Raw genomic sequence first — 25,680 nt, 5'->3', positions numbered from 1 at the left:
CTCCAGGGAAGCCGGGCACAACTCCAATACTTTGGCATCTTCTCCCTGTCTCTCATTTCATAAACTGAGCAAAATGTGCTGGAAGCCGCGGTGTCGTCTGTGAATAACTATAGACCCCTACGCAATTCGTCGAGTTTGTGCCTCAAGTGATCGCCTGAGGGCTTGCAACGAGCTTAGAAAACAAAGGCTACAGAGGGGTAAACTGCTTCTAACAGACTTCCCAGTTCCCAGCCACGTCAGCTCCTAAACCTGTAAGGGCGCTACTGAGCCGAGCCAGCACACACCACACCGCCCGGGGACCCCGAAAAGGCCGCTGTGTGAAAAAGACGCACTAGAGGGCGCCCCTGAAAGCGGCCCTTGGCCCAACTGGTAAGGCGGCTGCTAACGCTCTTACCTAACTCCACTCCGCCTCCAACGCTCTTACCTAACTCCACTCCGCCTCCGCCTCTTGGCGTCGCGCGGCCACGCCCCGTCCCGCTGCGGAGGCTCACGGGACATGTAGTACACTGCGCGCCACTCCTGCACTTGCCCACCCCCACGACCGAACCTGGCTTCCCTATGCCCTCCCAGCTCCCTCGGGCCTGACTTCCGGTTTCCTCGCGCGGCCCTGGCGCCGAGCCCGTGGACGGCGGCAGCCCCTTTTCCGGCTGAGAACTGAGCCACACTTCAGTCCTTTTCGCAGTGCTTCCTCTCCCTCCGGCCCGTGCTGGTCCTGACGGCGGGCCTGGGTCTCGCGCGCGTATTGCTGGGTAACGGGCCTTCTCCGCGTCGGCCCAGCCCCTCCAGCCTCGGCTCGTCCCTCCTTCCAGAACGTCCAGGGCTCCTGCCGAGTCAGAAGAAATGGGACTCCCTCCGCGGCGCACCCGGTGCAACTCACTTCGCTGTGGAAGCGGCGGTGTCTTCGAAGAAACCGGAAGCCCGTGGTGACCCCTGGCGACCCGGTTTCTTTTCGGTCCGTTTCCAAACATTAAGGAATCGAAACTCGGCGGCCTTGGGGGCGGCCCTACGTAGCCTGGCTTCTGGGTGAGTGACTCGCCAGGGCCGGGTGGAGGACAGGGATGCGGGCAGTGCCGCGGCCCACCTCCCTTGCTGTTGCTGGTCCGAAGAGACACGTCATTTTTCTCTTACTCCCTCCCGCGCACCCTCCTTTGACTAGGGAGCGGCCCACTCCTGGGCATCCCTTTCCCCAATCACCCCCACACCCAGCTGTCCACACCCTTTCCCCTGTCACCCTCACCCCCAGCTGTCCAGGCCCTTCTTGGTCATTCACTTGTCTAATTCCTCCTTTTCTTACTGGGGCGCCTTGAGTTTTTTTTTCATTCGTTGGGACTGCCAAATGCTTCTTTCCGATACAAATTATCGGAAAGAAAAGGGGACGTTGGCTAGGACGGCACTCCCTGGGGCATCTGAGTAGTGAATGTCGACGTCCTGCACCTGATCGAGGGCTAACAGGTATTCGTCGTTTCTCCAATGTCTAACCTATGTACGGTATTCATTTCAGCCTTCGGCTGTTTGTTGAGTAACTACTACTACGTGCAAGGTAGGCTGACACCCTCTACACACAAGAAACCCCAATACTCGAATGCGAGATAAAATCCCCATGAAAACTCTCATACCAATCAAGCCATCAGTTGCTCCAAGACGTAATGGAAATTTGCTAATCAAAGACAAACGTACCAGGATTAAAATTAACCCTTGTTCCTTAAGTATAGAAGGCATTTTGGTTTTTAGGTTAGAATTTCAAATTGGATTGAGCAAGATCCCAAGGCACAATTTCATTTCTCTAAAAACGGCATATCTAGTTGCCCAATCTTGTGATCATTCCATCATCTGTAAATTGAGAACAGTGCATCATTTACAGGATATTTACAAAATTTTACTGTGATACTGTTTGTAAGCGAGACATCTTATGCAAATAGAAGGTTTTAATATTAAAGAGACAGCATAACATAATGGGAAATAACACTGGATTAGGTCAGAACACCAGGATCTGAATACTGATTTTTCCACTTACTGGACAATGGGGAAAGGCTAAACTTCCTCATTTTCCTTATCTCTGAAATGGGGGTAATAAATACTCTAAGTCACCAAGGCATAGTTTCTAAGAGTTACGGTGGCTCTGGAGTCAGCTGCCTGATTGTCATTTCTGGGTCCCCTACTTTCTAATGTTTTCATGTTTCAATTTCTCCACCTGTAATCTGAGGAGATTATTTACAACCTCGGAGGTATTACATAGATTTACTGAATGCTTATGAAGAACAAATGAGATAGTTTCTCTAAAAGATGAAGCATACTACTTGGTGTACCATAAACACTTGGCCACTATTAATTACCAATGCAGAACCCTGTCATGTTTATTAAGTAAAATGGTGAAGTTTTTTTATAATCCATGAAGTAACAGGACCAATCTAACTTTTTTCTTTTTTATGGCACTTATATTCGGAGTGCAAGTATAGTTGTCTTATACTGTTAGAAAATAGTTATCAGTAACACCAGTGACATTGAATTGCGTTAGAGGTATTATTGTATGAAAGGAATGAAAAGAAGTAGACTGCTCTTCATACCTATGCTAACTATGGAAGAGTCTTATGATTCAGTGCAATACAAACTGATCTCTGGACTAAAGCAGTTTGTTGGATAACTCAGTGAGTCATAAAAATGGAACTGGAGTTTTTCTTCATATTGTATCGCTAATGCTGAGTACATTTTTGGACATTTATTGAATTACAGGTCATTTTATTGCGAATGTACACAGATTGAGAGATGATGTCTTGAAAAGAGGTACTCGGTGACCCATCTTTATGAACTATTTGGGCTATTTCCGCCCCTATTTCATTACAAATAGAGGAAGGGGAATAAGCATTGGTCTATTAATCTTCATAAGACTTAATCCTTGCTCCATAGTATTTTGACTGATTGTACGAAATGGGTTCGGGAATATCCTAGCTTTTCAGAGGTAGAAAGGTGATGAAAATTCTAAATATAATTTACTTCAGGAGGCAATATCGAATAAAGAGCCTACCATATAGGCCTCGATTCAAGCTTCAGTTTTGTCACATACTGCTGGTGTGAATATAGGCAATTTACCTCACCTCTTTGAGCCTCAGTTTCCTCATTTATCATGGTGCTATTGCCTTCCTTGCCAAGTTTGGTGTGGACTTGAGATAATGTGTGTACCATAAGTTTTATGCAGCTCCTGGCATAAATGTGAATTCCCTTCTCTCTGTTTAGGTTGCCATTCTGTATATGTATTAAACTTTTGCCTTCACAGTTTAGTAAGGTGGCATCTCAGTGATGTAGTCTAACCCTATCATTTTATATAAGTGGGAAAATTTCGATCTAGAGAGGTAAAGCAAACTAAACTATAACCAGGGTGGCAAATCCTAGACTAGAATCTGTGTTTCTGAATCCTGGGCAAGTGTTCTTTATGACATAGTTGTGCCTTGTCCATATTCTCAGGATAAGCAGAATCCCTTTTGTATTGCCTCTCCAGATGTTGTATTAAGACCATAGACTCAGAAGACAGCTTATTTGGGTTCACATCTCACCTTTGTCACTGATTAGCTGTGTAGCTATAGGTAAGGTATTTAACTTTTCAAAGACTTTGTTCATAACAGTACTTAGCTAAGTGGTAGAAAAATGCATATGACTGGAAGTTAGCAAGCTCTGAAGGTGTAAGTACAATAAGTACAGTACAATGAAAATAACCATCCTCTTCACATAAGAGTACAGTCTTAAGAGACATTTGCTCTTTTGTGGTATTTTCTTTGAAAACCACTTTTTCTCCCCGTCCCTCAGACCCCCATAGCATTCTGTTGTTTCAAATTTATTACCTACCTTTATGGTATAATAATTATGTTTCTGCACAATTCTGCCTCTCACTCTGGGTTTTCCTTGCTGTGTAAATGATTGTTTCATGATAAAAATGAACAAGTAAATCACAGCTGAGCTAGTTAGAACTTTGTGTAAAACAGAAGTGCATGAGCCCTAATCCTTAAAATACACAAACTTCAGGATATCTGTTTTTGACTTTGTAGAGCAGTTTATGTTGTTTCTTGTTTTCAGCTGTCTTTAGAAAAAAATCCACATCGAATAAATTCTGCCCATTGAGTTGAGTATTAAATTATTTAAGTCAAACGTCTGTGGACACAATTTTACCTCCTTAAACCAGACTGCGTTCTACCACTTACCTAGCCATCTAATGCTTATTTAACTTGCTCTACTTTTAAGGCAAGAGTGTGTGTGTGTGTGTAAGAGTCTTTCTTATATGAAGATACATGTGCATACTTTCAGTTTGCAATATGAGAATAACCTGTACTTTTCTTTTGAAAGGAAATAACAGGAGTTTTAGCTAGCAAGAGCGTGACAGGAATATGTTTGCTCTTATTTTGGAATATCATTGAATCTGAAAACTGAAAAGTAAACTCTTTTAGAGGAAGAAAACTTAAACTTCTCATCATTAGGAGAAAATGCAGCTTGCATCAGAAGCAGCATGAGTTAATTATGGTTCTGAAAATCTGCCACTTTTTTGGTATACTGTAGGTAGCATAGTATATTCTTGTTCTTGGACTTTATTGAAAAACTGGGAAAGATTGTACCTTGAGAGTGGAAATTGTCATGTGTGGTTAGAAAATGTTAAATTGATGTTAGTGAAGATTGACTGGATGGCAAATTTTACCTACTCAAGACTTGTAGTATACACATTTATTTTAACTTGCCTTGCTTATAATCCTAGATACAAATTGCTTAGGTGCTCCCAACTGTTGCTTTAGTTGACAATTGGAAGTTTTTAGTTGTACAATTAGAAAAGCAAAAATATAATGATATAAGACCAGACCCAGAAAAACACAAAACCTTTTGTTGATATTCATGTGGTCTGAAATAAGGCAAAAGAAATATTATAGGCATTAGTTGACACGGGAAGGGAGATTAGACATTTTGGAAGAAAGCAGGCATAGTGAAACGGGTTGGAAACATGGCTGTAGTTAAATTGTCTATGTTTACATCTCAACTCTCCACTTACTATGTTACTTTGGAAAAAATACTTAAATTCCTCCTACCTCAGTTTCTTCATCTATAATGTTCTTGAACAGTGACTGATGTAAGTAACCAAGTTTTATTTCAAGCAAGGGATAGTTAAAAACTCACTTTCTAGTAATAATAATTACTGACCTAAGATACATGAAATTCAATTGATAATCTTTCTTTAGAATGCCATATTTAGTTTTTTTTTTTAAACCAAAAAATATTTAAAAGGACTTTTTGGGTTCTCTTGCATGATCTGAAGTCCCTCTTATTCTGTTTTTCCCAGGAGGTCTTAAAAGGTTTTAGCCACAGTTTCTCCTTCCATCATGTGTTTCAGGAACGTAACTCTCAGAGAAGTAATGCTGAACCTAACAGCAAAAGTAGATATTCAGAGCAAATCAGTTTTTCGTTAAACAATGAAGGTAACTAGCCTCTTCTCTTAGGTTTTGGAGTCAGAGTTTGATTTGAATCCTACTCTTCATTCAGTAATCAGTATTTATTGAGCAATTTCTACAAAGTGATGAGATGGGGACACAATGATGGACAAAACAGACATAGCCTCTGCCCTCACAGAGCTTAACATTCTTCTAGATTTAACGGGGCTAATCCAACTTTCTAAGACTTACCTATAAAATATAGATGATACCTTTTCATAGAATTGTTCAGATAATTGAAAGAGATAAAAGAATGTAGTACATGATAGTAGGACATATTGGACACTTAAGTGTTGATTAATTTGTCTTCCATTCTAAATATACAACAAACATAACCAATTACTGGTATGGAAAGATATAGTAGAGTGCGCATTAATACTTCTGTAATATTAATATGTTGTTGTAATGAATTATACTCAGAATTTTTGAAAAGTTGTAAATTGAGAAGCTATATAACTTGCTACTAATAGATCTAAGTGGAAATGTTAGGAGAAGAAATATTTGGGGATGAAGTATTTTTAAAAATTTTGATTGTTTTAATGAAGCTGATATTTCAGATTTTTATAGAACATATTAACAAATATGGTTTTAAGTGGTTTATAGATATCATTTAATATTCTTAAGACTCTATGGGGTATTTGCTATTATTCCTTGTACTTTATAAATAAGGAAACTGAAGCATAGAGGTTAAGCAACTTGCCCAAAGTCAGACACTCAACGGTGGAGTTTAGAATACAAAGCAGTCTGGTTTTTAAACATTGTCCTAGTGTTTACATTATTCTAACTATAACTTTTTTTTCCTTTTCACTTATTCAGTGAGACATTTGTCATTCATATTTTTTTTCTTTTAAACAGCTGTCATGGATGCACTGGTAGAAGATGATATCTGTATTCTGAATCATGAAAAAGCCCATAAGAGAGATACAGTGACTCCAGTTTCAATATATTCAGGAGATGAATCTGTTGCTTCCCATTTTGCTCTTGTCACTGCATATGAAGACATCAAAAAACGACTTAAGGATTCAGAGAAAGAGAACTCTTTGTTAAAGAAGAGAATAAGATTTTTGGAAGAAAAGGTAATCTTTATCTTTTACCTTCATTGTGTTTGTGACATAAGGAATAATTCAAAATATTTGAAATTTTGAATACTTTTTGTGCTGTCTTCCATGATTGTACTAAATTTCCAAGAATAACTCACTGCTAATCTGAAAACTCTGGGCATTATCCTGTATTTTACGTACCATGTACTTGTATCTGCATCTGTAGGAGAGGATTTAACAACTTGGAATTATATTCCAAATATTTTTATTTCATTTTCAGGTTTACTTACCTTCATAGCTGTATGTATTTTATTCAGAATTTTCAAATCTGGGCAAAAAAAAAAAAAAAAAAGATACACTAACAAAAGAAATTAAGTATCAAAGGAGGAAGCTTCTGGAACATTGTCCTATAGGTTTAATAATATATTTACCAGGACTGAAATATTTACTTTAACATTATTTCTCTTCTTTAACACATGTAATAGGAATAATGCTTTTAACTGATAAACTGATGTTTTCTGTTTACCTTTCCATGTACAATTGTGACACACCTGTTATAGAATATATACATAAGGGAGCTGATTCAATATAAAGCACCAATCTACTTGGCTCTATATATGAGGAATATTCTTCAGTCATCCTTTTATTTTTGAGTTTTAAAGTTTTAACTTAGCTTAGTTTATATTTGTTCAGCTCAGCTCAGAGCATTTTTATCCTACAAAGATCAGCTACCACAAAAGGTAAAGAATGTATTGTCCTGTCTAATGGAAGTTAATTATCCAAGGAAATGAATGATCCTAGATAAAAAAAAACCTTGACGATGGAGCTTGGCAGAGTTTGGTTCATTTTTGGTAGGAAGTAAGAGGAAAGGAGTCCTTGTGAAATAATTATAATTTATTTGTATTCATATGCATTATGTTTCCTTTAATGTTGATTATGTAAATTTGTAACATACTGGGATACAGTGAGAGAAGGTAACATTTTGGATCACGTAGCTTTATTTTAAAGTTTAGTAGAAAAATGGGATTTTATGTATAGTTAACATTGGAAATATTTCTGTACTTCATGACCAACAATTCTATTAATTCCTATTCTGTAATATAAAGGATTTAATGAATTAACACACACATCTATTTCTTAAAAAGTCAAGTATGCCTTGGCTGGGCACGGTGGCTCACACCTGTAATTCCAGCACTTTGGGAGGCCAAGGCAGGTGTATTGCCTCAGGTCAGGAGTCCGAGACCAGACTGGCCAACATGGTGAAACCTCATCTCTACTAAAAACACAAAAATTAGCAGGGCGTGGTGGTGCACCTATAATCCCAGCTCGTCAGAAGCTGAGGTAGGACAATCATTTGAACCTGGGAGGCAGAGGTTGCAGTGAGCTGAGATCGCCCCATTGCACTCCAGCCTGGGCAATAAGAGTGAAACTCAGTCTCGGAAAAAAAAAAAAAAATGTCAAGTATGCCCTAAGGTGCTGCTTTTTCTCATGAAAATTAGATACTTTTAATTTGAAAAACATCTAAGCACTGTGCATCACATCTATACTCTGTTGTAGTTACGATGATTTAATGTGATAAAACAGATACCATGAATTATAAAATACTGGTTAGGTAAAAGCATAGAAAACTTCAAAAAATATTCTGCACATTTTTGCTTTCTTTGTAAAGATTAATTGTGTGGAAATGAAATACTCACCTAATGAATCCAGGCTTTATCCCCTTATTATAACAATTCAAGTAAGATATGGAGCCATCAGAACACTGGCTTAATTTTTATCTGTAGAATGCTCTCTTAAGCTTTCTCTTCTCATTTCATACCGTTAGCTAATAGCTCGATTTGATGAAGAAACAAGTTCCGTGGCGCGAGAACAAGTAAATAAGGCCTATCATGCATATCGAGAGGTTTGCATTGATAGAGATAATTTGAAGAGCAAACTGGACAAAATGGTAAGTTGGTTTGAAAAGAATGACATCTGTATTTTGGAAATGAATTTTCTCCGTCAAGAGGTTTAAAATTAGAAGTAAGTTAAATATTTACATTTAGTAATTAAAATTTTGTATACATGCTCAAGGCAAAATGGAAATTTTAGTAATATTTTAACTTATTTTTATGTAAAATATTTAGTATGTAATGATGTTTAGGACTTAAATACATCTAACACCACTGACTTGTTTTGAAAAATTATGACGTGGTAGATTTAGTCTTTTTTTTTTTTTTTTAAGCCAGGGACAAATGATGTCCTAAATTAGAAAAAGAAAAAAAGAGATTTCTGAGAAACTGAGTTGATTTTCTCACCTTGCTTTTAAAGATAAGATTGTGTTTTTTTCAATATCTACCTGAAAATTACAATATAATACCATCATGTAGATTTTATTGAATGTAATTTGGCATTTTCCCTACTTAACTAGAATAAAGACAACTCTGAATCTTTGAAAGTATTGAATGAGCAGCTACAATCTAAAGAAGTAGAACTCCTCCAGCTGAGGACAGAGGTGGAAACTCAGCAGGGTATGCCAGTTACTTGTTATAAATATTCCAACAGAATTAGCATATTTTTCCATTTATTTGTAATATCAACAGTTTTCTGTATCCATATGCTAAGACCTTATTTTTTAATTTTTAGGTTTATGTTAATTTCTCTGTTCTACCTTCACATAATATCAACTTCCTTTATCTTTTCCTTAGCTATATATTGCACTGTTCATAGAGAAAATATGATGGTTTTTATTCAGGTCTAGGTTGTGATGAAGCAGAAGAGGAAAAGAGTAGAAGCGCAGAAGCAAGAAGTAGAAGTGAAATCACCTAGCCCATTGGTTGTCCCTGCTTCTCTTTCTTACTGAACATCTTGCCCACAGTTAAACACGCTGCTGTGGAGTTGTTACAATTTTTTTTTCTTTCCGAAGGTTGTTAAAAGGTGCAGATGAAATGTTGGGATGGAAAGTTGGATCTGGGGCATATGGATGAATCGCCTGTTCCCATGAATATTCGTTCTGATGAGACAAGCTAAGAGTCGGCCTCTGAGAGACTTTTTGATAGGAGATTGAGATGCAGTCTCTTAGCATAGCTAGTTAGGGCTTTTTGTAGCTAGAGAGACTGAGGTACTGATTAAAGAATAAAGCAGTATCCAGTTGTATTGAGTTTCTGCAGTGGAATGTTTAAGGATAAATTGTTTTGACATCATACTCTGAGCTTGTTGGTCAAACTTCGTATTCTCTGAGAGGACTAGATGGAATGATTAGCTGAGCCTCAGTTTATTCAGTTTATTGCTTTTGTCACTGTTTTAACCTTCACTTATGTAGAATATTGATCTGTCTGTAATTTTAGCACATGCTTGATTTTAGTGTAGTTGTCTTTAGAAATTCTAAAACAAGATTGCTAGATTTCTTATTCTCCTTAGCATAGATATTTGAAAGTATTAATAATTACTGTTTTAAAAAAACTATTGATCATATATGTTTTATGATAGTTTTCCTATTATCTACATTTTACCGGAGTAACCTATTTTTAAGAATTGCAATCAATGTGGAAGGAAAAGATAACAATTCCATTGTCCATCGTTTTTGTAGTGATGAGGAATTTAAATCCACCTTCATCAAACTGGGAAGTGGAAAAGTTGAGCTGTGACCTGAAGATCCATGGTTTGGAGCAAGAGCTGGAACTGATGAGAAAAGAATGTAGCGATCTCAAAATAGAACTACAGAAAGCCAAACAGACGGTATTACAGAATTACTAAATCGAGAAATTCAGTATTCTTTGTACATCATATGTAGGATTTATAACTAAGTATGTATTAAACCATAGAGTTAAAATAAATTGTAATTACTTAGAGAATAAAAAAATTCTTGTTTATCTACCTCTTTAAGCATTTCTGCTAAAATTTGACATGCCATATACTTTCAGTCTGTCACAAAATTAAACAATTTTGTTTTTTAAAAGGTTGATTTTTAGTAAGCTTATTAGTTTATTATAACTGTTTTTTCAGACTCTTTCCTTCAATTTCCTTAAGTTATTTTTTTCCTCTGTAAAGTTTAAAGAGTACTCAGGTTTTAAGTCCTATATTATTTTACTTAATAGTTTCATTAATTTATATATCATAAGAGACAACTCGATTTTTAGAATTAAACAAACAAAACAACAGGACCAACAAAGAAAACATGACAGAGCTTACTTATTTTCAAAAGACTAATACTTTGGGGCATCTTTAACTACTATCAAACAGCTGAGAATTTAAGAATTGGAAAAAACAAAAACCTGCCAAGTTGCTGAAGTGTGTTTAGCCTGAAGTCAGCCACTAAAACAAGCTGCCTCTTAGTTCCTCACCAAGAGTCTATTTGCCCAGTATTTTGCGTCAGATTCTAACAAGCTTGGATCTATGTTTTCAGACGTCATGACAGTGTTGAGATTAAAAGAAGAAATGATAAAGTAGCAAAGTAGTGTGACAGCAATGCACCAAATGCAGATTTTAAATAACTATTACAAGACATTGAAAAGCTTAGTAGTCTGGAGCAAATAGCCATTTTATGCATTCATGTATCTCAAACTAAGGTATAACCAGTTATATAATTGTGTCTGTGCTCAACCATTTTGCCTACCAAAGCATTCTAACACTATCGAGGAATTGTGTTTCTTATTTCTTGTCCCTCTGGGAACCACCACCTGAAAGGGGAACTCCATCCCATACTTCCTGACTGCTTTCCAGATTCTGCCCTGAATCTCAACTGTTCTTAGATGGAGCTGATACTTCTTTCTTCTGTAATGTGGTTTTTATGAGAGGTGACCACTCGATAAGAATGAGCCAGACATTGAGAATAATATAGCACTCTGCCTAGTCCTTGGCCAAATGAATTCCTCTGAACTAGGCAATGAGAACTCACTTTGGCACTCCCATCCCTGATAAAAGGGAAACACTATAAAAATTATTGTCAACTCCCATTAGAGCCAAAGTGGCTTTTTTTCCTACTTGACATATAAAGTTGATTGTTCCCAGCTTTGAGCTTGTGGCCACACACCACAATTCCTTCAAAGACTCAGCATCCTTGTTCCACAGATCAGTTACTGTCACCACTGAGAAGCGTCTTTTCAAAAGATGGGTTTACAAGAAAGGATATGCACCTTGAAGTTCTGAATTATAATTGTCAGTATTTATATTCTGTTTGAAAGGAAATAAATTAATAGCCTTTATATGTGATGGATATTTTGTAGCGTAGGAAGCAGTACCATGGAATCGGAAACTTAGCTCATAAATTTAGTGTTGCTCATTAACTGTAACATTAGGAACACCATTTTACTTTTTGGAAGTTGTTTTCTGTAAAGTAGACATTAAATACCTTTTTTCATGAAGGTTAAATGAGTGTATGTAAAGCAGTTATTAGGGCCTTTAGACGTCTTCTAAACCAGCTTCATTTACTGATCCAGTGTCTCTTTTACTTCTTTGGCCCTGGAGTCTGTGTTTCTCACAGGATCAACTGTTTCTGAATATAAATGGCTGGAATATTAGGGGACACAGTTTTATTCTGCTGATCAAACATGACTGTGATGCTCACAGGACTTAATATATTAATCACAGCTAATTAGCATAGTGGCCATTATATAGTATGTTCAGTAGATAAATGCTTTTTTAAAAATTTTGATTAATCCAGAAGGTCAGTATTTTTAGGTATTTATGTGTGTTGAAATTTCTATTCTTAGCATTTTAGTTATTTTCTTCCACTAGATGGTGCTAGGGAATAAATTGGCTTTTAGTTTAAATTCATCTCTCATAAGTAACCAAATCACAGAAACAGACTTTTAGAGGTAGAAGAAATCACTTTCTTTAAATGATGACTAAATTATGTCTGAGAGACAAGAAACTTAATAGTTAAGATGAGCTAAGAGAGGAATATTGAAAAAGCAATATTTATAACATGGCCCCCACCTTCACAGGCATTTATTAGGGGTAGGGTGAGGCTGTGAAGTTAAAAAGGGCTTACTCAAACTAAAATAAATGAACAAAGAAGAGGAAGAGTGGAAATAACAGTTTATCAAGGGTTCCGAGTTGAAATCTTGATGCGTACTTGCAAATCTTTCAGTGATGTTGCTGGCCAGAGTCCTCTTGGATACACGAATCTGAGAGGAAGCCAAGGAGAGAAATTTATGTTCACAATACTCTAGCCATATTACTCTAGCTCACATTACTCTAGCCATATTAACAAATTTTGTTTTTTTTAAGATGACACTTTCAGTGAAGCATTTTATAAAACCTTCTGAAGTATGTAATAGCATCCTACATGGATATAATAGTGTTTTTTTTGTTTTTTGTTTTTTTTTTTTTAAGTGTTTAGTGAGAGAATTCAGTTCATTAGTATTTCATATGAGTGAGGTTACAGGGGCAGTTCCACTAGGGGCTTTTTAGACTTTCTGTGTCCCCTGATATTCCAGCCATTTATATTCAGAACAGTTGATCCTGTGAGAAATACAGACTCCAGGGCCAAAGAAGTAAAAGAGACACTGGATCAGTAAAATCAAGTTGGTTTAGAAGACGTCTGAAGTCCCTAATAGCAGTAGCCCAGTTAGAGATTCCCAGTGTGCTGTCGTATGTTAAAGGTTCTGCTATAGTATAGAAACCTGTATAACTTGAACATTGTTTCCCAAGATTTCGTAGCCACGGGCTTCACCTTATATGAAACTCCCACATCATATGGCACTAGTTGGGGAACAGATCCATTACCACCTTTAGGACATAGGCAATCTATTACTAGCCAACAAAAGCGTCTTTGAATACTAGATACAGTCCCTATGAGCTTACTGCTGATGTACATTAGAGTCTGAATTGTTAGATAGTAGTTGGAAAAACATTTTCCCACTCAAACTGTCAAATTTTTTATATTGTTGGCTTTAAAAATGAGGAAGGTTTTCAATGAACATGTATGTGTAAGTATATACTAATTTTTTAAAAAGGTTTTAATTGATGATACAAAGATACTGTAAGTGATCTGATCAGATTCCATTATTTCCTGTAAGGAACAGGAAAAAACAAGGTCCAAGGATATATGTCTTGTTAGAGTATTAAAATCAGAGATCCAGAAATGTTTTAACTCCTGTAAGATTAGGTATTTTTCACATTTTACTCTCAAGTTCAGAGTACTTATGAAGTCCTTGTGTTGCTTTTTAATGTTTCACTGCAAATTATATAATTCAGATTGTATTAGTAGGAAATAATAAAATTAAAATTGGTATTCTGAGCTTAAACTGGCCACATCTGCCAGTAGAATTAATACCTGTGATAATCATTTTTTGTTACAGATCCTTAAATGAGAATGCATTGCAAACAAGTGTGTTAGAGTTGTCTCAAACATACTACGTCCATTTAAAAATATCTTCTGAAGGTTCTTTCTGTCATATCTGCAAACTAAATAAATTTAAAAGCATGTAGGGACTTTATGATATCCTCGCCAAGTCATTTTTAATCCATGTGGAAGGAGGAAATGTATGCTGACGTTTTAAAACAGTAACCTGTTAAAATTCTGGTGTGTTTTTGGTAGTACTACAAGAAGTAAAATACCAAAAAATTTCAATTTTCCCATAGAATTCATTCACCTGTACCATAAGTAAACAGAAATGTGATAAATGTGTAATACTTTTTTGAATATAGACTTCAGATTGGTGTCTTCAGAAATATATTTTGTAGGATTACGAGGTCTTTTACAAAATGAGAGCAATTTTATTCTTTTAAAGAAAGTTAAAGCATTAGCATACTTTAAACCATTGGAAGTGATTTAGAGATATTTGTTACAGGTTGGAGGTGTTTCATTAAAATTGAGTATAAAAATCTAATTTTATTCTTTGCACTTACAGATACATTCTGTAAAACCTGAAACATGTCTCTGGTAATGTAAGAGCTGAGACTAAATAAAATGTAAAAATTACAACTTTTAAACTTCTTTTTTTTTTAAACAATTGACAGGATCCCTATCAGGAAGACAATCTGAAGAGCAGAGATCTCCAAAAACTAAGCATTTCAAGGTATGACCATTCTTCAGCATTAAAATAATACATTGTCCTCTTCCATAAGTCACTTTGTGTAGGTCCTTAGATTTCTTTTATGACTTAACCTTAAAAACAAAAAATGGATGTTGTTTGGATACTGAATGTAACCTCTGATCACAATATATTTATAAAATAAAATTTAATTGTTAATAACATCTTTGAATTTAAGTAGTAGAAAAATGGGATGCCTTAAACTTTCTGACCATTTAGTAATATTTTAGGTATGATTTTAGGGAACTAGCTTTCTGGAAGTAGTCTGTAATACTGAATTTGTACATGAAGATTATTCATTATCTATATACAATAACATTCCTTTGTCTTAAGAGCTTACTTGGCCATTGTTAGTCTTGGGGATAGCATGAAATTTATTTTTTTTGTTGTTTGTTTTTTGAGACAGAGTCTCTGTAGCGCAGCCTGGAGTGCAGTGGCGCAATCATGGGATAGCATGAATTTTGAGGACTGTTCCTTCTTCGCATAGGAATAGAAGTAGCCATCAGAGTCCATATACTTTTTCAACCCTTTTTCCTCAAATACGTATTTTTACTTAAGTAACTTCAGTTCTGTGTTTTAAACTATCTAATAATTGTTGTTTCTACTATGTTAAGATAGCCTCTCTACATTGTTACCCTCCATCCAATAAAAAATCGTGATCTGACTTCATTGTTTTGTCATTTGGCTTCCAAAGTTTACTGACCTAAGTAAATAATGTGAATTGTGTCAGGCCAATTTCTATCAAAAACCTGCTTGAGAGAAATGATCAATTAGGAAAAACAATTTGAGGAAATGACATATAGCCATTCTTCTAGATCAGGGGTTGGCAGACTTTTTCTATAAAGTGCCAGCAGTAACTTTTATTCCGCTTTGTGAGCTGGCAGTACAGTCTCTGTTGAAGTTATTTAACTCTGCCATTTGAACAGTACTTCAATTATGCCTTCGAATTTTATCTAAGTTTACTGCAAGGAAACTTTCTTTTTTTTGAAAAATGTGTCTAGTATAGTGTCCATGTAAACTATTTCTGAAAATTATCTTGTCAGTTACCTTCTTTTCTCCTGCCAACCTAGGGTTCCCCTTATTTTTCTGTTTTGTCCTTTTTATAAGCCCCTTCTAATCAGTTTAGAAAGGAGTAAAGAATGAATAAATATCAGCAAAAGAGATCAAATACAGGGGCTATATAAATAGTACATTAGAAATATGTGATATAGAATGGAATTTCTGCTTCCATTCATGGGAGATTACATAATTTGTATCATATTCACTAAGAATTTCTTGAAAACCTGACTCCCCCAAAAAATACCTGTTTGAAGGCATCAGATAACTAACAAAATATTAAAATATCTCTGTGCCAGGATTTGGGGAAAGTTGTAGTCCCAAGGAGATGATTCCGTTTTCAAGGCTGCAGAGCTGTGATTGTGGCTCCAGAGTGTAGTCTCGCAATTCTTTAAAGCTCAGTATCAATTCAGAGGACAGTTTTTAGAAAGAATTGCCTTAAATTCAGTTTAAAAGTTACTTTGTGTTAAATCCGTGTCAACAGATGTATGTAAAGAATTGTGTAATTACTGCATGTCCCAGTGGCTCTCTTAGTGCTCATATACACTTGTGTTTTTTTGCAAATTGGTTTGCATTTGTATCAAGTAGACAACGTAAACTGCAAAACCAATTAGGTTTCTCTCTTCTGGTTATATATTAGAAAACTTATAACCAGGTTTGTGACCTACTGTTGGTAAACTTCTTTCATGCATTTTTATGTTAGTCTCATTCTCCACTGCATTTTGTTTTGTTTTGTGTTTTTCGCTTCATCATTTCTGCCTGTTTCCAGTTTATGTTCTTATGTTCTGTGATTCTTTGTAAGTTACTTCATCCACTTTTAGGAGGAACAATTCAGATGACAGATTGGTTTACTATATTGGAGAAAGTACATAGGGATATTTCCATTAAACCATTAACTAAAGGTTTAGATATTTTTAAGGAATATTTTTCAGTTATTTGGATAGCTTGCTTTTTTGGAACTCTCCTTTTTTGTATTTCTTCCATCATATTGCCAGGCAAATGAGGTAGTATACTGTTTCTCTAAGACAGAGTGAACCTTTTAATTACTGGAGGCCTTTTGTATGATACTCCTTGTATAAAACATCGTTTAACAATAATAACCCTATCAGAAATTTAACCAATGTCTTGCCAGTTCCTGTTTTGATTTTGGCTTTAGGTTGATTGCTTCAGTTTTTAAACCAGATCTAGATATGGAGTCACTGTACTTCTTTTACTTATCATCTGTAAACTTATATTGTGGAACTGTGTTACAGATGACTTCCTAAAATGTAAATTCCAGGTTTAGAAAAAAAAAAAAAAATGTTTTTCAAGCTCTTCTGTGTTTCCTTAGTGCTATCAAATTTTATTAGCTATAATAAGCATTATAAAAATACGGAATAAGAAAGAACATACCAATAGCAGAGTGCATTACACACAATCAGGGTAAGTATGGTTTCTTAGAACTTTTCTTTGGGTTGCAGTGTAAAATGATTCTTGCTGTGCCTTGCAATAAAAAATGAAAGCCACTTGTTTGGGGGGAACCACAGTTATCAAAATATACACTTCTAAGTCTATAACTCTTGGCTAAGAATATCCCATAGTTTAATTCTACTGTGGTGATAGAGGATGTAATAGTTCAGTAAATTTTCAGATGCTAAAGAAAAATATGTATGGCTGAAGTAAAAACTCAAGTAAGTGGATTTTTCTTATACAAGGAATAGTTATTTCTGTATTAAAGACTTCCAGCTATAGTGTCAATTAAGAAAACGGCTTTTAGATGTTACACTTTGTAAGCAGGTCATGTACTCCCTCCTTCAGTTGTGGACAAGCAGGTTTCATTTAAAAGTCAGAGATACGAAGTTTTATACTGAGAAGATTTTGTTGGCAATCAGCATATTGTAGGTGCTTGGTGGTAATTGATGATGATATGAAAAATGTTACTCTAAAAGGGCAGTGATCAGTCATTAGACCTGGTAAGTGAAAGACAGCTTTAAACAGCAGCATGGCAGACGAGTAGACTGCTCAACCCATTTCCTCGTGTGTAAAATGAGGTTACCCACTTTACCAAGTTGGTGTGACAATGTGGTAAAGTGCCTAGTATTAGTGCTCAGCCATCGTTATTTGTGCTTCATCTCTTTTTAGAGTTCTCATTTGAGAAGCTTCAGTGTTACATTTCAGTATTTTAAGTAGTTGTATAAGTTCTTTATAGACAACTATATACATTAATAGCATTTTGCTTGTGGTGGCATTTAAAGCAAAACTTAACTAAAGTTTATACTCCCATTTGGGGAACTGTGGTGAGGATAGGAGGGTTACAATCTATATATTGTCTTTGAAATACCTAGATAAGAGGTTTAATTGGAAGCCTGCTAAAAATTAGGGATGACAACTTGCCTTTTCCAATATCATTTAAATGATGGTTTAAACATTTTATTCAAGTAGATAGAATTTAAAATAACTTTTTACACACTTTGAAGATTACAGCACTTTAATATTAACTGTAAACTGGGAAACAGTAACTGCAGTTACTTTGTTATCCACAAGAGGGAGAGCTATACTTAGTAATAATTTTAGATTTGCCTATCTGTAGTTTTTAAATTCAGGTTACATTAAGAGCAAAAAACAAGAAGACTACATGTGTATTAAACTCAGTGACCTAGTTTTTAACCAAACCTAAGTTTTAAGCAGTCTTCACTAAATTGAACTGAAAAGTTTGTATTAGGCACTGTAACACCATTATTAGAATTGTTTCTCTTCCGTGCCTAGCTGTGTATTTTAGCTCTCAGACTGTCTTCAGTATTTGCTCTTTTCTCTAAAACGGGCTCTGATTTACTGTCTCACGCCAATAATAAACTATTTTTAAGCTGTATTATTCATACCATGACTGAATGAATTAGCACATGCACAGTGTTTACACTTACTGCTATATAATATGAATAACTCTTCGGAAAGCATACGGAATGCCCAGAATTGTACCAAGAAACCAACAACTCTCTTCACACTTAAGACAGGTTCCTATGTGAAACATTCATTGTAGCAAACATCTCAGGTGTTTTTTGGTGAAGTAGACATGGTTAATTTTGTGAATTAATTATTTGACCCCTATTAAAAACTTGCAAAAAGCCCTGTGATTTCTAATACACTAACAACTTAACAAATGATGTTTACAACAAACTAAAGCACATTTTTCTTAAAAGCAGTGTAAAGTTTATTGACAAAAAGGTATTTCACCTTACATAATTCAAAATAATTATATTTTATAGATTATATATTAAACTATATTACTTCTGTAATTTGAGATATTAGATTTCAAAATGTTGTCCTTTTGAAGTTTAAGTGTTTATGGTAACACAAAAATCGAAGCATAAGGTGACATGTTTGTCTAGTTTGATTTCTGTACTACTAAAATTACACTAATATCTCTAAGGGGTAATAATGATTTTTTAGTGCTATAAGATTATTTAGTCTTACACTTAATACTTTGTGATATTCCTGTACAACAAAATGAGAATATATGCTGAAGATTTTAATTTCATTTAGTTGGTAATTAAGAAGCAAAAAAAGAAAATCATGAATATCCAAATATGAATGTTTAATGGAAAACAGAATCTATAAAAATTAGGTTTAAAATCACTAGTTATAATTTCTTAGATAATTGAGGTAAAATACTTTTAATTATAAAAATAGGAGAGGCATTTTTGAAGTTTCTATTTCTGTTTCATATAATCCTCCCTCTCTAGCTTCTTTTTCCTTACCAGGAAATCATCTGGCTCTTCATGTCTTGTGCTGTCATGTCACATTGGTTTAGAACCAACATTATGAGACAGCCCAGTCAGACATAAAGAATGTAATACATGAAACCTAAATTTTATTTTAATGTGGACTTGGATATATATTCAGCAGTTGATATATCATTTCAATTCAGTGTCGAAACAAAGGATAAATACAAATTGATCCATATTTGAATGAGTGTAACTTTACTGTTAATCAGATTTGCAAATAAAGAACGTATTTCTTACTACTTACTAATTAATAGCTGCACATTATAGCCTAAAATAAAATCTCAGTTCTGAGACTCTGCAAGAAGCTCTCATCAGTTATAATAATTATTTTTATTATACCCTGTTTAATATCATACAGTTAATTGCTACATATCAGATGGACAGTATTATTCTTTCAAGATCTTTTCACTTATTAATGCCCTAGTTAAATATCTTTCAATTGTTTATTCAATTTACATCATCTCAAAACTAATTGGAGCAGAAATTTGATCTGCATATTTCTAAAGTTATTCCCTTTTGTCTATAAAAAAGAATGATGAGTATTAACTTTTTGTAAAAACATTTATTTCAGTGATAATGTGCAGCATGCATACTGGGAACTGAAGAGAGAAATGTCTAATTTACATCTGGTGACTCAAGTACAAGCTGAACTACTAAGAAAACTGAAAACCTCAACTGCAATCAAGAAAGGCAAGTCACTGTTTACCGGAAACCACTGATTCCAGCCAAACTGCCTGAAGAGCAACTAGCTGTCGTATCTTACCAAATCTCATCAAATGAGATTGATAAGCCAAAGTATATATAGTATGTTCACAGCCTACCCATTCTCTGCTTTGGCTTCAGTCTCATACTGGTCAACTTCACACATAAAGGTGTTGCTGATGTGTTTTTTCTTCAGTACTGTATTCTTTTCCCCTTGTGGTTTTTCTCAGCCAAGTGTTGCTTATGTGTATAAGACTGAGGTGTTAAGTTTGCTCTAGTTGACCTTTTACCACAGCTACTTCATATATTTAAAAAAAAAAAAAAAAAAGACACCAAAAGCAAATTTTCATTCCAGGGTTATAGAATACACTGGAGACCTAGCTTTTTAGGTTGTTTTGGAAAAAAAAAAAACAAACTTTGATTCATTATTTGGGTTTTTGCATTTCTTATAAGCTTTTCTTTCCACAAAGGATATAGCTGATTACATTGAAGACTAGGTGTTCTCCCCTTATGCCCTTCAACCAAACAATTTTCATTGCTTTGCCTTTCATATTTAACTGCTTGACTGATTGAACTTTTTGAGTTTTGTGTTAACTAGTAGTAGCTACTTTTGCCAAAGCTATTTTTATACCTTAGAGAAAAATCAGTACATTTGTACCTAGTATTACATAACAGGTATATTTCTGAAAAATTGTGTGATACAAATTTGAATGCCCTAAAATTTACTTTTTAAAAATAAGGTAGGACTTTTTATAAAAAATAATCACCGTGTAGTTTAAAATTACTTCCTTATATTTCACATTGTCTTAAAGAGGACACAAGAGGATTGTGTCATAAATACTTGTCCTCAGGAGTGTTTATTAGTGAGGAAAAATGTTAAACTTTGAAAAGGAAAATTAAATTTAGAACTCCTTTTCATTTTTAGAGAGTTGGTTACATATAAATCAGGGAAAATAATATGGTGTTTTAGCAAGTCTAGCTTAATTTTTGGTTCACTTTGTCCTTGAGTTTTCCAGTGGCCAGAGTTATATCTGAGACCAAACGTTGATGGTACAAATAAGATCTCTCTTTAAAGGGACTCACAAAGTAATTCTGCATTGGGTTTTCATTGTAGCTTTGTTTACATGATAAATAGAACTACCAAAGAATAATAAAGGAGCAATGCTCTTTTCATACTTGGACATGGCTCATCCTTGTGTTCCTTCCTAGCTGATTAATAAGATATTTTTCAGTGCTTTGGAACGTAAGTTTTTTAGCACATATTGCTAAAACACCATATTATTTCCTATGACAGTGGCAGGCTCAAGGTCACCACTCCTTATACAGAACTTATTGCTTTGAGGAGTACAGAGATGAGACTAGAACAACCTTTCTCCTGACCTTTGTATCACCTTTTTTCCAAAGCCAAACACTTCACTTCCAGTTCTCCTCCATCCCTATCCACCCTCCCAGGAAAAACAACGAGCTTATTTTATAATGTCGTTCGATCTATTTCTTCTAAAATTGCATGAAGTCAAGCCTTTGTTACACTTGGCCATCCTTCTTGAGCTAAGGATAAACTTACCTTTCCACACTGGTAGGTTGAGCTGGAGGGAGAGTAGAAACCTGTATTACCAACATGCTGGCTGTGGTGAAATAATAGCTTTTAAGTAGTCTTTTTCTAGGCCATTGCATTTGTACAAAACTTTTTTTTTTTGGCTAATTGAACTATCTCAGTCCCCACTGACATGTGAACAGTCTGCAACCCTAACCCTTCTCCCGCCACAGTAAGAGCGAAGAACAGGATCTTTGTATGTATTTTAACTGTATTAGTTTCCAACTTTAATGAACATGTAGTTCTTCCTCTTTTAAAAGCTCTATGACATAGTTGGGACAGGAATTCTATATCCATTCTGCAGACAAGGAAAGAGACATCAGGAGCAGCTAAGAGATAAATATCTAAAGTCACAGTAAATTGCTGATCCAGGATTAAAACTCAGATCATCTGTCATCTCCTAGTCACAGTGCCTCAACGATTACACTAACTTAGAAATGTTAATTTCATCACCAGTTCTAGAATTCAAATTAGTGAAGTGTTACCAAATTTTATGATCACAAATGTCATCTGACATTTAGTCTGTTTTCCTTTCAGCCTGTGCCCCTGTAGCATGCAGTGAAGACCTTGGAAGAGACAGCACAAAACTGCACTTGATGAATTTCACTGCAGCATACACAAGACATCCTCCTCTCTCACCAAATGGCAAAGCTCTTTGTCATACCGCATCTTCCCCTTTACCAGGAGATATAAAGGTTTTATCAGAGAAAGCAGTCCTCCAGTCATGGACAGACAATGAGAGATCCATTCCTAATGATGGTACATGCTTTCAGGAACACAGTTCTTATGGCAGAAATTCTCTTTCTCTGGAAGACAATTCCTGGGTATTTCCAAGTCCTCCTAAATCAAGTGAGACGGCATTTGGGGAAACTAAAAGTAAAACTTTACCCAACCTTCCACCACTGCATTACTTGGATCAGCATAATCAGAACTGCCTTTATAAGAATTAATTTGGAAGAGATTCACGATTTGACCATGAGGACACTTATCTCTTTCAGTGGTCCTCCCAAGAAATTAATTTAACAAACTGAAAGGGGATTTTGATTAAAATTTTGCAGAGTTCTTCAGTAACTATATTTGAACATACTGTACAATATTTACAAAAACCAACATAGTTGGTTTTCTAGTATGAAAGAGCACCCTCTAGCTCCATATTCTAAGAATCCGAAATACACTACTATACTAATTAATAAGTAAACTTAAGGAGTTTTAAAAAGAGAACTCTGCCTTCGATAATTGTAAAATTTTGCCTCTCAGAAGAATGGAATTGGAGATTGTAGACGTGGTTTTACGAAGTGTGAAATGTCTAAATATCTGTTCATGAAAATAAAAGGAAACCATGTATGTTGCTTCAGATTGCATAATGGAACAAATGGCAATGTGAATAGGTTACATTTCTGTTGTTACAATGCATAAAGATACTGAAAATATAATGAAATAAAAGCATTTTAGGTTATACCATCTTTATATGCTATTGTGTTTCAATATTTAAGATTTAAAGTGATTTTTTAGTCACAGTGTTTTGTTGATAAAATTTAGAATAGAAGTTTGAATTCTAAGACTTGAAACAACCTGATCATTGAAGCCAACTTTGTCCCAGTACATTCCTTAAGTCCTAATTGGAAAAAAAAAGGTGAAATAGTTGAAAACCTCTGTTAGGTGTAAACAAATGATTGTAACCCTACACACCATTCAATAAGTAGTAGAAAGAGCATCACACAGATTTCAGTCTAATCTGCCCCTTCAGTGGGCCATAATATAAACATAAATGTATGTGTAATGATAAAAAGTCATTTTCTTCAAAGGGACTACAACTACTCGTGTAGAGCAGCTTCTAAATTGTTAGACTTTGTATTGAAATGTAATATATTTATTGAGAAAGTCATTTTAAATTAGAATTTTTAATCATAGAAATCAAAGTTTGGGCTGTATTGATATTGTCAATCATGAAATGTCCACACACTCTTATTCTAAGTGGCCAATTACTGGTAAATAAAGAAGGAAATAACAAAGATGGCTTCACATGGAAATTTATCTAAATTCTTTCAGGGTGGAGATTTACTTGGTTCATACACCTTTTGCCTGAGTTAAAGTATTTCATGTAGGAGGACTTTATCCTTTTTGATAGACAGTTTCATATATCTTGAACTCAAAAGAATATCTCAGATCTCTTCTATTACTGAATAGCATACATACATAGACAATGTTCACCATTCACCAGATATTTTTTTCTTTCTATTATCTTACACTTATTCAAGCTTGTCTGTGATTAATGGAATTGGTGTCAGATGCTGGAATTTATTCTGACCAATGAACATACTGACTCAGGGGAGTACAATCTCCTGCCAAGTAATAGAACCAAACCCAATATGCATAAAACAAATACAATACTTCAGGCTTTAGCTGAAGGAAGCAACTACCTGTGTAATAACAAAGCAGCAAAAACTATTTCTCATGTGGCTGCATAAGCTGTATATTGTATCTGATCTCTAATGTAGCTTACTGGTTTACCTTTTTTAAAAGCAAAATTGGAAATTTTCCTTTGTAAAGAAAAAAAGTCTTATGAAATAATTGCTTGATTAATGTTTTGAAAAATACCAAGAAATTGTTTAATTAAAATAAATTATTTTTGTTTGAAATTGAAGTGGATGTGAAATACTGTCCTTGCCTATGTATCTCAAAGTCTGGTACTAATTGTTGGTTGTTAATATGATTCATATAATAGACATTTGTTAAACCAGCTTTTGAGTGGAGAAAATTATTTTCCATTTAAACAGTATAGTGATGATAGCTATCAAACAGATGTACTAAAAAGTCGGTGACTGTGACAGTTTAAAGTGCTAGACAAATGATGTATAAGGTTCTTTAGTAAGGAAAGATTAACCAAAATTTTTTTACCCAGCTAGAAGTTTTTAAATGTACACTTGATCATCTCTGCTCTAGGTAAAATTCAAACAAACAAACAAAAAACAGTGGCCCATCTCTAGCTTGTAAATCTATTTAAAATTGAATATGTTGACTTAAACTAGCTGAAACTTGCTCTAAAGAGCTTCCTTTGAATCTTTATATTTCTTTTTTTATAAGGTTCAATTCAGTACATCCATAAATTGACAGAATGAAGAGAACATAAATAACAAAAAGCCACCTATTCCTTCCTCTTGCTCCCTTATTAGCTAAAGTAAAATTTACATCTGTAAGACTTATCGAGTTGCTGCCAAAATGGAACTGAACTCTTAAAAGCAGGAACGTGCCTATATGAAACATTAGAAAACCAAAATAAATGGGAAAAATCAGACTTGAAGAACTGAATCATGTGACAACAAAGTACTGATCTCAATTCAGAAAGGCTACTTGGAGAAGGTGTATGTTAAGGGGTAAAAAACCTGTGGGTTATCACATATTAACAGAATATCAACAGGCACCCATAAGCAAGCAAGACACAACTGAGGCAGATGTACCAGGTGAAAAAAATCTTCAGTATGGATATGCATGGGTATTCTGAAGCCTACAATGAATGGTTGTCTTTGACATGAGGATGAACATATTATTTATATTATATAATCTAATTTGGCTTTTATGGGGAAAGCAACATATACATAAGTGAATTTTCTACATGAAGTGGGCTCCTTCTGATTTTAGAGCTATAAAATAGTCACAGATTGTATATTTCACTAGCTTCTTAAAGTAACTTTTCCATTCTCTCTAAAAACAGGTAACTTCCTGTGCTCTAGGAAATGCACCAATACCAAAGGTCAATGTGGAAATACGGGCAGGTCTGCCCCTATGCTGTGTGGTCTCTAGATTTCTGTATTTGCTTTGCTTTTTGTCTGCTCTAGTAATCTCCCTCCTTTTGATCTGTGGCCTGGGAAAATGTGATTTCTTTGTATTTCAAATAAGAGTAAAATAGTTTTTTGAGTGGTTCACTCAAGAGTAAAGTGTGGAACTTGAACATCTATTGATTCTTCAGTGTCATATTTAAGTTCTTTCTTTAAAAAAAAAAAAAAATCTCAGATCTATTTCATGGGATTAGGGAAGGTTAAACCTTGTCTT

General features: G+C 35.0%; 1 protein-coding gene and 1 long non-coding RNA gene across 7 annotated transcripts; one reads left to right on the top strand and one right to left on the bottom strand.

Moving 5' to 3' along the window:
- The first annotated feature begins 576 nt into the window (after positions 1-576).
- On the top strand, positions 577-24,911 carry AZI2 (5-azacytidine induced 2). 6 transcript variants are annotated; one of them, XM_033212860.1, is made up of 9 exons: positions 886-1,023; positions 1,502-1,660; positions 6,313-6,535; positions 8,325-8,447; positions 8,910-9,009; positions 10,068-10,216; positions 14,444-14,502; positions 19,906-20,024; positions 22,168-24,911. In XM_033212860.1, exons 3-9 carry the CDS (start codon positions 6,320-6,322, stop codon positions 22,578-22,580), a joined length of 1,179 nt encoding a protein of 392 aa, XP_033068751.1. In that variant the 5' UTR covers positions 886-1,023; positions 1,502-1,660; positions 6,313-6,319; the 3' UTR covers positions 22,581-24,911. The 6 variants fall into 6 exon arrangements, with proteins under 6 accessions (XP_033068756.1, XP_033068757.1, XP_033068752.1 ...); XM_033212861.1 differs by lacking the exon at positions 1,502-1,660 and having other exon boundaries at positions 655-1,023; positions 6,315-6,535; positions 22,168-24,275; XM_033212864.1 differs by lacking the exons at positions 19,906-20,024; positions 22,168-24,911 and adding an exon at positions 14,924-15,182.
- Positions 12,454-22,168, bottom strand: LOC117084279. The gene is made up of 2 exons (XR_004437381.1): positions 21,601-22,168; positions 12,454-12,606 (listed from the first exon to the last, which is right to left on the bottom strand). It is a non-coding gene; the product is annotated as an uncharacterized LOC117084279 (long non-coding RNA).
- Positions 24,912-25,680: the final 769 nt, after the last annotated feature.

The sequence above is a fragment of the Trachypithecus francoisi genome, unplaced genomic scaffold (assembly GCF_009764315.1).
Source record: "Trachypithecus francoisi isolate TF-2019V2 unplaced genomic scaffold, Tfra_2.0 Lachesis_group0, whole genome shotgun sequence".
NCBI classification, from domain to species: domain Eukaryota; kingdom Metazoa; phylum Chordata; class Mammalia; order Primates; family Cercopithecidae; genus Trachypithecus; species Trachypithecus francoisi.
This window is presented reverse-complemented; position numbering and strand designations above follow the sequence as displayed.